At 31.7% G+C, this 14,607-nt stretch overlaps 1 protein-coding gene across 3 annotated transcripts in view; it reads right to left on the bottom strand.

Annotated features, from left to right (window-relative positions):
- Positions 1 to 14,607, bottom strand: part of Slik (Sterile20-like kinase) — a 181,917-nt gene that overhangs the window by 35,622 nt on the left and 131,688 nt on the right. For all 3 annotated transcript variants that reach the window (XM_065512570.1, XM_065512569.1, XM_065512571.1), the window contains exons 8-9: positions 2,218 to 4,521; positions 735 to 841 (exon numbers count right to left, since the gene is read on the bottom strand). In XM_065512570.1, the coding sequence (XP_065368642.1) occupies positions 735 to 841; positions 2,218 to 4,521 (2,411 nt within the window). The remainder of the gene's footprint in view (positions 1 to 734; positions 842 to 2,217; positions 4,522 to 14,607) is intronic.

Below are 14,607 nucleotides of genomic sequence, written 5' to 3'. Positions count from 1 at the left end.
TTTTTTCGCATAAAATTTTCAATAAAATCGGCCATGCCCACCGCCCACGTAACCCATACATAGATAAGAATTTTTTTGATATTTCGTTTATTATTCGCCAAAAAATTTTAAGTTTTCATCCTGTTTCGAAAAGTTCCGAAAACTATTTTTTCTTTTAATCGAAACAAGACACTCCCAACGTTTATTTTATTAAAGAAACAGCTTGGGGGAAAGTGGGGCTACATTTTTTTTCTCCATGGAAAATCAAAAATAAAATAATTTTTAGAGACTTATGATTTGGGCATATCTTCTTAACGGTTTATGATATCACCGTATTTTTTTTTTTTTTATTTATGGAGAAATGTTATATTTTTCAAATATGTTAAAGGTAAATGGTATCATTAGGAAAATTATACATATATAAACCACTGAATTGCGTGAAAATATAAGTAAATTTGTGCTTAACACCCTTGCATGGACTTTACTTCAATTTTTTAAAAATAAAATAAAATGTTTCTTAAAACTATAAGTGTACATTTCATCTTTAAACATTTCTCTACAAAACTGCATCATTTGATTTTTAAAATTGAGTGTTTTAAAAATTGAATTTTTGACACCAAAATTCCTCTGTGCGTTGTTCTGAAATTCTTTAACAGAATTATTATTTTGGGATGTGTCTGAACATTTGTGATGAAATGTTTTGTTTATATCAGAAGTTCTCTTTTTGGTGACCTATATTCGTTGAAACTACTTACCTTATTGTGCTTTCTCTAGTTGCTCTCAACTCTTCAAGTTGTTTTTGATGCTTTATTTCAAAACGTCGTTCTTCTTGAGTGTATCGTTTCTTATCCTGTTCTTGGAACTACAATTTAAAAATAATAAATATATACATATTTATTTATGTTTTATTGTTTTTTTACAATACACATAGGGAAAAAATCTAATCAAACTTGGCGATAAATTAACTGCAGGATTGTGATAAAGTAATAGGTTGATAGTGATGAAAATACAGTTTTACAAAATTGGAAGTGTTTATTTTTATATTATTCTATATTTATTCTCTTGACAAAATATAAAATTGGTATATATTAGGGCATTCGAATTAAATCATAATGAATTCATATGGTTAAGAGATACAATTTAATTTGAATTTAAAAATATAATTAAGAATTAGTTCCTTCGAAACTTTGCCAAATTATAAGTTATTATAAAAAATATTTCTCAAAATCTATGGCCCATAATCATAGTCAGAAATAATGAATACTTTAAGAGAATTAAACTCGACTTTACTTAAGAGTGGACTTTAGGTCTATCATAGACAAGATAAAGTATATTTCTGACGTTGAAGTCGACTCTAAATATAAAACTAGCTGAAGCTGTTCTTAACTCGTTTAACAACAGCATCAGCTGTTCTTCGCCAAGTAAAAAATGTTTAACCCTCTAACTGGCAAGACAGCCTTTAGGCGGGGTATGTTAAATGTATGTAATGCTTCTTAATTTGCTTATATTTCCCGTTATAACGATAAATTGTGTAAAGAGACAAACAATTTACTTATTTTGATAAAGACGAACGTGCTTTGTTTTTTTTTTAATCCAACGAATTTTTTATTTTTTCAAAAAATAACCTGGTATACGCTCAAAATAAAATTGCCCGGTTAGAGGGTTAAGTTACAAGATATTGGCAGAGATTTTGCAATTATTGAACAGTTATCAATAAAATTAGTACCAAAATATCCTAAATATGATATTAATCTTATCTTTTTCATTTTTCCACCACAAACAACTTTTTTTCTTTAGTAGTCCCGGTTAATTTTAATGTTTACCTTTTTTGTTTTTTCTTTTTTTTAATTTTCTATGTCAGCTGTTCAGCGGTGCCACTTGTCTGTATTTTTTATGTATTAAAAAATTAAAACATACTTTAATTTTGATTATGGTTGCAAAATAATTGAAAGCTGATTTTTATTTTAAAGTTGTTTTTAAAAAGAACCGACTTTAGTGTTTGACTATGATTATGGGCCTATATATCGATAGTGGATTATAAAGTAAACTTTTTCCGTGAAATCGATAAATAGAGGCAGCTAATTTACTTAAAATAGATTATGTCGTTAATGTCATATAAGTAATTCTAAATATAAAGTACTTAGATAAAAATGTGATACTTTTGGTCATGTTTGAAATTTCGCCATTAATCTGATTTAATTTTCCTTATGAGTAATGTAGAGCGTAAATTTCACTTACCTTCTTTAATCGTTCACGTTCAACTTCAGGATCAAGATTTGAAGATATTCGTAGTGACTCTCTGAACATTAACTCGCGTGCTTTTCGTTCTGCGCGAATTCGTTTTGGTAAAGCTCTCTTTTCTAGAGCTTGCTTTTTGATAAGATCTTCTTCTTTGCGCTGTAGCATTCGCTTTACTTGATCAAGCTCTTTTTCGTGGCGAACAATCATTTGATGACGTTGCATAAAACACATTTCTTTAACATGACGTTTTGATAGTTGATGACGTTCATGAAGCTGTTTTTCTTCAAGCTCCCAAAGAAGTGCTTCGCGCGTTCGCATTGCATTTTGCTTTTGTTGCAAAAAGTTTCTGTGTATTGTGGCAAGATGATCGCGATGTTTTTCACTTATTCGCCGCAACAGCAACTCATGTCTTTCTTTCAGGGAATCTAAAAATGTCCTCTCTTTTTCTTCGTGGTCTAGTTCCATTGCTGATCGCCGTTGTTTAAATTCATCTTTGCGTTTGTCCTTTGGTAGTAGATCCACTTCTTGTTTAAGCAAATGAATCTCCTGCTTAAGATTTTCACGAAATATTTTAAGCTCCTTTTCTTGCTCCGCTCGAATACGCTTCGAAGATGAACGTAGTTCATGTTCTTGAGCTTGTTCTGTTTTTTCAACCAATTGCTTGTGTTGTCGCACAAGAGCGTCCATATCAGCTTCATAAGTCTTTTCTAGAGACGTTCGTTCCTGATCAAATCTTCGGTCTTGTTGTTCTTTGCTTATTTGCTCTTTAAGTTGCAAATCAGTTTGTTGTTTTTTCTCCTGTTTCTGAAGCATCTTCAACTCTCGTAACTCTTGTTTACGAAATACGTGGTCGTCATAAAAGCCACCTGTCTCTTCATCTCCATAAATAACTCTACTTGTTGTTGTTGTTACTTGAACACCATCAATTTCAAATTTACGAGTACGTTTCCTTGTTTTCTTTCGTATATTTCTTAATTCTATTTCCTCCTTAGTAGGTCCTGGGGCTCCACTATAACCACTCTTATAACCAGCAGCAGGTTTCTTACGACGAATGATAACATCGTCTTCTTGGATCTCTTTTCTATCGACTTCAACTTCAATGCGACTATCATGACTAGCTGTGGTAGAAATACTTTCTGCATCACTTTTATCTGCAGAAACAGCAATTTTAACCTCTGTACCACGGCGAACAATTCGATTTCCACTCCCTGTGCTTGATCGTATAGAATCACTTTCACTTCCATCGCCTGGTTGGGATACTGGTTGATCTTGCTTTCTACTACGATTGACAATAACATTAATATCATCTGTGTCAATAAAGTGCTGCTGCTGACTGTTGAACATTTGTCCATTATTTCCTTTTTCTAATATATCTCCTTCCTCAATAAATGAATTAGTATGATTAATAGGACTATTATGTAAATGACTGCTGTCTTTTACTCGTATTTCATCACCTACAGTCACAACAGATACGTGACTTGTATCCATAAGTTGCAGCGCACTGTTCTGTTCAGTTAGTCCTTCCGAAGGAGTATTATAAGCAGAATCATTTTCGTTTGTAAATGATGGACTTACTATTAACACTTCGCTCTCATCCAATTTTCTACCTTGGGTTTCGATTTTACGATGTGTGTAGGGTTTATCAATTTCTTCTATTGAAGCACCTTCATTCGACAATGTAACAATCATTGTAGATTGCTTCTGCGATGATGATGGCGAAGAGACACCAATGCTATCATCCATTGAAGGGTAATCTTCATCTGTTGATGATTCATTTATATGCATAGTTTTGTTAAGGCTATTGGACACAATAATAACATCATTTTGGGGTTGCAATGGAAGACTTAAAGAACTGTCAATAATAACGGGAGGATGTGTACTCGTCACAACTGTTATTTGACTTCTTCCAGACTCTAAACTATTTGGTAGTACATTTTGTGGAATAACTAATTGTTCAGATTGACATGGCGGAGGAGATGTTGACGACATATCGCTATTAATTGTTACCATCGAGGTGCTAGAACTCAAACCGGTCCCTGTTGCACTTAAACTTTTACTCGAAGATGACACAGATTTCACTGAAACGGTCGAAGTTGATGATGCGGGAGAAGGTGGTTGTTTAGATTCCTCATCCTTGAATACGTTTTCAGATGAGATATTAATATCGTGTGAATTGTTATTTGATACTAGCATAGCAACTTCTTGACTATCTGTATTGGGTGCGGAATCTGATGATGTCGAAATTTTTGCTTTAGTAATAGCAGGTGGAGGTGGTGCCTTTCCTTTTTCTCTTTTAGGAATCTGAAACAAAAAACACTTTAGATAATATGGAACATTTTTTAAATTTAATTTAATAATATTCGAAATGTACTGATATAGCCATATGTACAACGTCGGTTACAAATTTTCGATGTAGTCACAATATTAAAATCTCTTCACCATATTTTGGATTACAAAGTTGTCAAAATACCGTAAATATCAACAAATTTACGACATAGAAAGAATTAGATTAATATATTTGCACAATTCACAACCAGGTGTTGTATTGATTTATGTTCTATAAGTTTTTAATTGATTTGTTTTTGTTTTCAATAATTTAGTTTGAAAAATATTTTAGATTTATGACGCACAATGATGCCTGTATACCAAGTGAGGTTGAAAAAATCAAAAATTTCATGTGCCCCTAAAAATTATTGTGTCGAGGCCCAGGACTCTCCTATAAATAATGTGACCCTCGCTCGCAATGCCTCTGGTCCTATTGCACCATGGATAGATTTTTTTTTCAAAAAATTTTTAAGTAAAATTATATATTTTGTTAGACGTTTCGCCACATAATTAATGATAACGCAAAAAGTGTTAGTCCGATATTACTAAAGTAAACTTAGAAAAGTTGAGATTTACATAATCTTTATCGGTTTATATATTGCGTTACAATCGGCTCAGTGGTTTCGGAGTTATAATAACAAATTAAATATTTTTTATGTGAAAATAGAAAATTTTTTTGTTTTAAAAAACTCATGAAAAATCGAAAACTGCGGAAATCTGGATTATTGCTTTATCGCAAATGCACATATAATAGCAACAAAATGAGATATCGATCATAAAAATTGATTGATTCTTTTCGAATTTATTCACAATTAAGTGAATTTGCTCATTTTCACAAAATTTCTACACGCAAACAAAACAAGCCCCAAATGATGAAACCTAATACCATTTAACATATTTTTGCAAAAAGTCTTCTATAAATTTCTTAATTCATAAAAATTTTATATATTTTTGAAAAGAAGGCGGAATTTCCTATACGTTGATATATAATATGTAGTATATCTTATATTTTCCACTAGTCAATTTTATGGATTCAAAATTAAAAACAACCAGAAAATTTACAGAATCTTGCGTTTTGTAATATATTTTTGTGCACTGCATTGCCGACTATTGCAGTACTAAACATAGGAGAACACTGCAAGATGTAGCTTATTACTGCGAGTTATGTATTTTGTTAAAATATTAGGGGATATTTTTTGTTGCCTAAATCAAAGAGGATCAGATCTCCTGACGAGCAGAAGACTGAAAACAAACCTAAGAAGAAAAAGAGTTCCCCGTGTTCTAGTTTAAGGCAACTCTGAGAAACAGCTGTTGTGCTGTTGAATTTAGTTTTGTTTACATAAATGTAAACAATGTTTACAATATTTGTGAACAAATTATTTGTTAACTAAAAAAAGAAAATTGTGTCGTCCTTAATTATCGTGTGTAGACTTGATTAATAAAAAAAAAAGAAATAAAGAGATGTTAAAAGAAGTATGTGGGTCAGAGAGTGTCTCACAAAAAGACTATTTCATTTACAAAAATTAATATTGGCGCGAATTGTCTTCTTTAATTGCCGCACTAGAACACAATAAATATTGGTGTATTTTTAACTTTTTTATTGGTGCATGGTTGCCTATCAAGCATCCACATTATTGCCGTACCAGGGTTGCATTTGATTGGGCCAAATAAGCACAATATTGTTGTGGTTTGACATATGAGCCAATAAGTTGTGAAATCACACGATTGACGTATAAAATAGACCAATAATTGGTGCATTGCGGCAATTGTGTGATCCTACCTTAAGGGCAAATAGATAGCGTGAGCTACGAGTTCAGCATGGGCGTGATGTTGATGAGGTTGGCATCTCACCAATGTGCTGACACCCTGAAGAACTTGGTGGAAAGTATCCCTCCTCCCTGGGAAGGCGCTAAGCTGGGACTGGTTAAGCAGAGGGATCTTCCTCTATAGCTGTCATCTTCAAAATTGAAAAGATGCCGATTGATAACGTTGAGGAGTCAAATCCTATAAGCGAGGAGGTAACCACTAACTCGCCAGAAGACAGTGCAGCTGTCCTTTATAAAATTGGGAAGGTGCCGATTGGAAGGGCAGTTACAACTAGCTCCGACAAGGACACCGCAATACCTAAGACGGTACCCACTCATCAATTGTAGCGGTTATAATTAGCCGCTACTGGTAACGTTGAGGAGTAAAATCCTAAAAACGGGAAGGTAATCATTAACTCGGCAGCTGTTTTTCCAAAATTGGGAAGGTGCCAATTAAAAAGACCATGATTGAGGTCATCCAAATAAATCTCAATCGAAGTGAGGTGGCTACCAACGCGTTGCAACGCTCTGATGGCTAAAATAAACAAGGGTTTTTTTTATAACACAAACACAAACTTTTTTAGCTTGTCTGCAGATACACCCAGAGTCTCTGGCGGGAATCGAACAGAGAATGTCACATCTGATGCAACGGTGCTGAAACAAGGACGTGGCAACATATATCTGGCATCTATTTACCTGCCCTCAGACTCTCAGACACTACCACCAACGTCGGTTCTGATGAAACTGGTAGAAGAGGCACAAAGAAAAGGTAAGAAAATTGTAATAGGTTGTGATGCCAACTCCCATCATAGCTTGGGGTAGCACAAACACCAATCGCAGGGGACAGGTCCTTATGGATTTCTTTAATACAGAAGACTTGTTCACATCGAACATCAATAAAATCAGGGAAGAAATATTAGACATAAATATATCTTATAAACGAAAATCGGGATTGGAGAGTTTCAGAAGAGCACTCCTTCAAGGACCATCGCACAGTGGGGCAGAATCGAAATTTTTTGGAAATAAATCTGGCATTTCTAAACGGTTGGTCCGATCGGGATAAAATTTGAGTTGGGTGTAGCCAAGGATTATTCGAGTTTAAGTTATTAAAATGGGCCCTACAAATAATCCAGGGGCGGCGCTATGGGTGCTCAAAGTAGGGTACCTTCGACATGTAAAATTTTTAAACACGTGCCATTTTTTGGTTTCCCATCCGATTTCAAAGAATTTTATATTTTTGGAAAGCGCTCGGCTAGATCTTGAAAAAGTGCAATATTTTTGAAGGACGAAGTTTTAAAGTGGCATATTTTTGAATCTAATTGAGATATTGACTTGAAAATTTTTTTGTAAGACCAAAAATTAACTTATCTAAACAAAAAAATATAGCTCGGAAAAAATATGGATCAAATTGTTCCTAATATTTTCAATCCTATTAAAATTTTGATATAAATTTTAGTTTTAGAAACTCAATGAATATGTAATCTATATATATAAAATACAAAAAATGTTTCTACCTATGTCCGTTATAGCCTCTGAGACTCCAAACTGGTATCATTGGAAAGGAATATGGTTTTGGACACCTAAAATACTACATTAGGTCCATTCGGTGATTTCGTAAAGAAGATTGTCGAATTTTCTCATACAAACATTTTTCATCTATATATAAAAAAATGGATGTATGTTCCGAATGAACTCAAAAACGGCTGGACCAATTTCAATGAAATTTTCATGGAATCTTCAGAATTCCCTAGCGGGTAACACTCTACAGTCAGATTTTTTATTTTCGGTCTGTGGGCGAAGCACAGTGGGGGATCTGAAAAAAAAGTGGAAATAAATCTGTAACTTCTAAACGAATAGCCCGATTTTAATAAAATTTCCCATGGCTATAGAGGTGTCGATAAGTTTAAGTTTTGAATTTGGGCTTAAACAACCAAGGGGGGCCAAGCCACAATGCCCCAAAGTGGGGCACGTCGGGTATATCAAAAATTAAAAATGATGCCAAATTTTTGTTTGCGATCCGATTTGAAAGATTTTTATATATATGGAATGTACTAGACGAGATCTACAAATCGCATTTGAAAAGTAAAATTTTATTTTTTTTGCCTACCTTGGTCTGCCATTTTGCTAATAACGGAATCCATAAATTTGACTAGCGGAAAAGAAAAGATATACATATTATATATCAGCGTGTAGGAAATTATGTCCTCTTTTCAAAAATGTACAAAATTTTTAAGAATTAAAAAAATTATTGAAGACTTTTTTCAAAAATATGCGAATAAAAAATTATAGCTGATTTTTTTTGGAAAATTTAAAATTTTAAAATGCAATAAAAGTAGTGTTTATGAATCGTTTTTAATGAAATTTTACACTTATATAGAAACGTTCGATGCAAATCCAAAAGTGAAAAAGATATTTGTGAATTGTAAATGTAATCCCACAATTCCCAAAAAACTTTCCAAAAATCCCAAAATTGGGATTTTTTGATTTTTGGATCTATTGAAGGTACCAAGCTCGGGGCTATGAAATCCCTTTGCATGATATTGAAGAACAGATTGGGACATACAAAACTGGTCTTAATTTTTTTAAAGCAGCTATGCGATTTTAGAATGTTGTCTAAAGTTGAAATTTACATAAAAAATATGTCTACTTCGGAAGGCTCTGGACCACGCAATAATACGAATTTTGATATTATTTTGCTTTTATAATATTTCCCGAAATGTTATATTTCAGAAAAATATAAACACATTATTTATTTTTTTCTCATTTTCTGTATAATTTAAAATTAATGTAGGTACTTTTTTCGAAAAAAATGGCGAAAATTTTTTTTAAGTTTGAATGCACATAACTTTTGACTCAGTAGATATTTTTTAACAATTCTTTCTTAAGATTATTAATAAATTTGTTGTTAATTCAAAAAAAGATACTTCAAGAAAATCGGGAAAGAATTGGATCCGTTATTAGCAAAATGGCAGACCAAGGTAGGCAAACAAAATAAAATTTTACTTTTCAAATGCGAATAACTCGTAAACTATAAGAGATAATATATGGCTAAAGCAATGTTTTTTGTAGATCTCGTCTAGTACATTCCATATATATCTTTCAAATCGGATCGCAAACAAAAATTTGGCATTATTTTTAATTTTTGATATACCCGAGGTGCCCCACTTTGGGGCATTGTGGCTCGGCCCCCCTTGGTTGTTTAAGCCCAAATTCAAAACTTAAACTTATCGACACCTCCTCTATATTAAAATCGGGCTATTCGTTTAGAAGTTACAGATTTATTTCCACATTTTTTCCCGGTTCCCCCACTGTGCGAAGGGGTGAGGCAAAATCAATTTCTTACATTATACCGCTAATGCCATCTATATACATATATAAAAAACCGCAGGATCGATTTTGATGAAATTTTCAGGGAATCTTCAGAATAGCCCAGCGAGTAACACTGTATAGTCAGATTTTTAATATTTGGTCTGTGGGCGGAGGGGCGTGTAAACATCCAATTTTTACATTATACCGCTAATGCCATATATTTCATAAAAATGGATGTGTGTATGTATGTTCCGTATGGACTCAAAAATGGCTGGACCGATTTTGATAAAATTTTCACGGAATCTTCAGAAAAGCCTTTTGGGTAACAGGGTATAGTCAGATTTTTGATTTTCGGACTGTGATAAATAATTTTGTTTACTCTTGCATATTAAGTGCATGAATAAGAAATTTCCATATGCAATCTACTTTTAATCAAAAAATTATGATGTTAACAAGCTCGATGACCAAATACAATTGAAAGTGTCTGGCGAAACAATAAAATACAAATCAATTGACACAGTAATGAACGAAGAACAATTCGTCGATTGTCCTACTTAATTTTTGAATTCATTGGAACCAGCCGAAATGCCACCACATGTATTAACATTGAGGGTTGGATTACCGATTTTTTCCGACACTGTATATTAAAATAGAGATGCAATATGAAACAGATGTTTTCTAAAGGCCAGCAACGCGGACCGGGTTCAGCTAGTATTTAATAAAATCTTTATTTATTAACAAAACTCAATGAAATTTTCAGCGTTTTTTAAGTTTAAAAATTTTACATGTCGAAGGTACCCTACTTTGAGCCCCCATAGCGCCGCCCCTGGATTATTTTTAATAACTTAAACTCGAATACTCCTTGGCTACGTCCAATTCAAATTTTATCCCGATCGAAATGCCAGATTTATTTCCAAAAAATTTCGATTCTGCCCCACTGTGCATCGGTAAATAAGATTCAAAATTCTACGGCCACCACCAAAGCCGATTAAATTTTGGAATAAGTCTAAAACTAATTGGACAATGTTCGGGACCTTACTAAGGAACCGTTTAGTGTAGGATATAGGCGTCAAAGCAGAAATATTCACAAGTGTCCTGGTTGAATCGCGGAGATCTGCCCAGAAGAAACCCTAGGTAACAGAGGAGATCCGGAACCTTGGGAAGGCTCTCCGCAAACTTTTTAACCGGGCACGGCGTAAAAAGGCCGCAGTATACTGAAATGAGTATCTTATGGTGTTTTCTTTTCTGACACAAAATGTTGCCTATATATTTTGTACCATTTATTAAATGTTACCCATACCCTCATAATGTGTTGCATTTTTAACGATCACAATAGAACAAAAAGCATTACCATTTATGCACTTTTCTTTTATGTAGCTTCTAAATATTATAAAACTATACTTTTTGCTTACATAAAAAGTGGTGCATTTCTAACCCTTTGTTAAAATTGAGGGTGAAACATGTTGCATATATTCAGGGATTTATGGTAACATTATTAGAAAAGAACACGACCAAACTACATTTTTTTCAGAAAAGAACACAAAGAAGGGTAAAAGGCAGAATAAATGCATCATTTATGCCAGAAAAGAAAACACCATTAGTAAACTTGGTGAATATAAGAAATCGTTCGAAAAGCCAAACGAGAATCCTGGAAACTTTTCTGTGAACTGATAGATATCGTAAATGACGTATAGAAGATTAAAAAATTCTTATCCAAAAGTTGCTTGAACTTTAATCAAAAAAGATATTGAATATACATTTTTCGTACTTGAAAACACAAGAAAAATAGTATGTGATTTCAATTACGAAAACTGTATTTTCAATAATATTTTTTATTAAAGTTCAACCATTTTTCCATCAAATTTATTTGCCACGTCAAAAACATAGGTGGATTTTGTTTATTTTTCAAATATATTCAAATGTATATAACTTTTGACAATTAAAAATATTTTTGAAATTTGTTATCGGAAATCTTGTAATTCCCAAAAAAGTTTTTAAAAATACTAAAAATCGGATTTTTTGGCTATAATATCCATACCAGGGTCGGTGATATCGGAACCGACTATGCGATTTGAGAAATTTTGCAAATTTATCAAGTATCCATACCAGGGTCGGTGATATCGGAACCGACTATGTTATTTGAGAAATTTTGTAAATTTATCAAATATTTTTTCATTAAAAATATTTTACGTAGAGTTAGCTTTTCATAAAGTAAGTATAAATTCCTTACACAAAATTTTGATGAAAATTTTAGAAATTTTCAGCAGCATTTACTTACACCAGATGCAACGAGTTACTAAGAATACCAAATACATATGGCAAAATAAAAGGATTTAAAAATTAACTGTGCTTTAATATAAGTATCATACAATGTATTTTAAATTTTTGTTAATATTAGTTTAGTAATGAAAAGTCTAAATTAAATGTAATTTTATTAATTGTTTATGTTAATAAAAAATTGTTTATGTAGTTATATATTTAACGGTTTTATTTGAAATACCCTTATATATGCTCAAACACTGTAAAATATTAAATTCGTTAAAATTAAATCAAATGAAAAAATTTTATAATTTTTCTTTTGTTAATTTAATTGATTTTTAAATTGTCAAGAAAAATCAAGTTTTTTCTTTAACCTCAAGAAAATTCAAGCTTTTTGCCGATTTCGATCTGGCTTTAAAATACATAAAACGCAATAAATATCTTCATTTTGTAGTGATCTCCGAAGTTTGGTAATGCAGTAGTCGGCAAGGTAGTGAAATTTTACGCGTATATACAAGTTTTTGATCAAAATGCTAAAGTGAAAAACAAAGATTGTCAATAAATTAATTTTATTGACAATCCAACAATTCCCAAAAAACAACGTTGACGGTACCGAGATCCGGGCTATAATTACCTTTGCAAAATATTTAAGAACATATTGGGGAATATAAAAGTGGTTTTAGTTTTTTGAAAGCAGCTATGCGATTAGTGAAAATTTGCCATAAATTTTAAATTTACATAAAAGATAGGTCTACTTCGGAAGGCTCTTGACCACGCAGTTATACAAATATTGAAATTATTTTTCTTCTATAGTATTTCCCAAAATGTTACCGTTGAGAAAAATATAAATGTATTATTTATTTTGTTTTTATTTTCTGTATAACTAAAGATTAATATAAGTACTTTTTTCGAAAAAAAATCGCCAAAAAACTATTTTTTACATTTTTTTAACCTTTAACTTATGAGGTGGTGGTAAATTTTACACCCTCTCTTAATTTTTTTAAAGTTTTATCAAAAAGGCTTGCAAAATAAAGTGCCTGCATTTTTGTTGCAAATAACATTTTGCTTTCTTTTTTTAATTTTTTTAAATTAAAATTGTTGTATCTTCTTGTTAAAAAGCAAATATTAACGAAAAAAGTTTTTTAAAGTAAAATTTTTCGCAAAAATTATAAGGTGTAAAATATACACCACATCTGTGACTATGTTAAAAATTTTCACGTCATAAGTTAAAGGTTAATTTAAGTGTACATAATAGGGTATTCATTCGACTAATGATCGTTCGATTAATCGAATAATTTCTTACGAATAATTATTCGAACAATTTAAAAATGGCCATTTTCGAATAACGAATAATTCGAACAATTTTATGTAGAATAATCGAATAAAACGAATAAATGTTCATTAGAGTGCTCCAAGATTGTATGGACGAAAAAAACTTTCTAGGTACAGGCCGCCCCCCCCTCTAGAATTGTTCTATGTATTGTAGAAACACGTTGTGTAAAATATTAGGATGATAGGATAACGTTAACTGGAGGTGCATTTACAAGGGGAAAATATGCAATTTTTTCCGTTTTTGTAAAAATTTTGTCATTAAATACTGACTTTTACAATTTAATTTAAAAGAATCGAAATGTGTACGTAATTGTCGTTATAATAAGATATAAAAAACAAAAATTGGTAAAAAAAATGTTAAAGTTATTAAAAAATCGCCAGGCCATTAACGTGTCTCAGGCCACTAGAACAAGAAATTTATGAACAAAATTAACATATTTTGAGAAATATTAAAATAAAAGCTTATTTTTACTTAAAATATATCCATATTTACTTGTATATGAGTTTTTGTCCTCGTAGGATACCGTTAACCTATTCGCAGGTATGACCAAAAAAATTAAATTTTTTTAACGGCAGTTTCAAGACTCCAATTTCAAATTTTTAAAAATTTTGTTAAACAAATTTCAGAATTTTTTGATCATCACATGGGGATTTATTCACAACATAATAGGGAATAAAAATGTGAAAAAAGTATGTCAATACCTCCTATAGTTTTTCCGTACCTGCGATATAAATTTTGCGATTTTCGAGAAAAACTAATTTTTTGTCCATATTTTGGGGAATGACCAGAATTTCCTTACTGTAATGATTTTTAAGTAAAACCTATTCAGAATAATATAGTCTAGTTAATTTTAAATATAGTCTGAAAGTTTTACTAAAATCGGAAAACTTTAACCCTTAAATCGTGAAGGTCAAAGGCCAATTTTTTCAATATTTGGAATTTCTCATGGAAAGATAGCGAAATATTATATGTTTTTGGGCCGATTTTGATGAAACTTAAGAAAAATATAAAATGAAGTTTAGTATTCACAATAACAGTACAAAAATGGAAATTAACCCTTAAGAGTACTCAAAACTTCAGCTCAAAACTTCAGCGTCGTTGCGCCACCAGTTGACGTTATCCTATCATCCTAATATTTTACACAATGTGTTTCTACAATACATAGAACAATTCTAGAGGGGGGACGGTCAAAATTCGCAATTTTATTTTTTTGGAGCACTCTAATGTTCATATATATTTAAATTTATTAAATTGCTTAAAATTTTTCATAATTTCCAATTTAAATAAGTAATAATGACTCACAAAAATTGTATTGTTTCTGAAATTCGACAAATAACTAAAGATAGTGGGACTTTC

This window comes from Calliphora vicina, chromosome 5 (genome assembly GCF_958450345.1).
Source record: "Calliphora vicina chromosome 5, idCalVici1.1, whole genome shotgun sequence".
NCBI classification, from domain to species: Eukaryota; Metazoa; Arthropoda; class Insecta; order Diptera; family Calliphoridae; genus Calliphora; species Calliphora vicina.
Note: the sequence above shows the minus strand (reverse complement) of the source record. Positions and strands in the feature narration are given on the sequence as shown.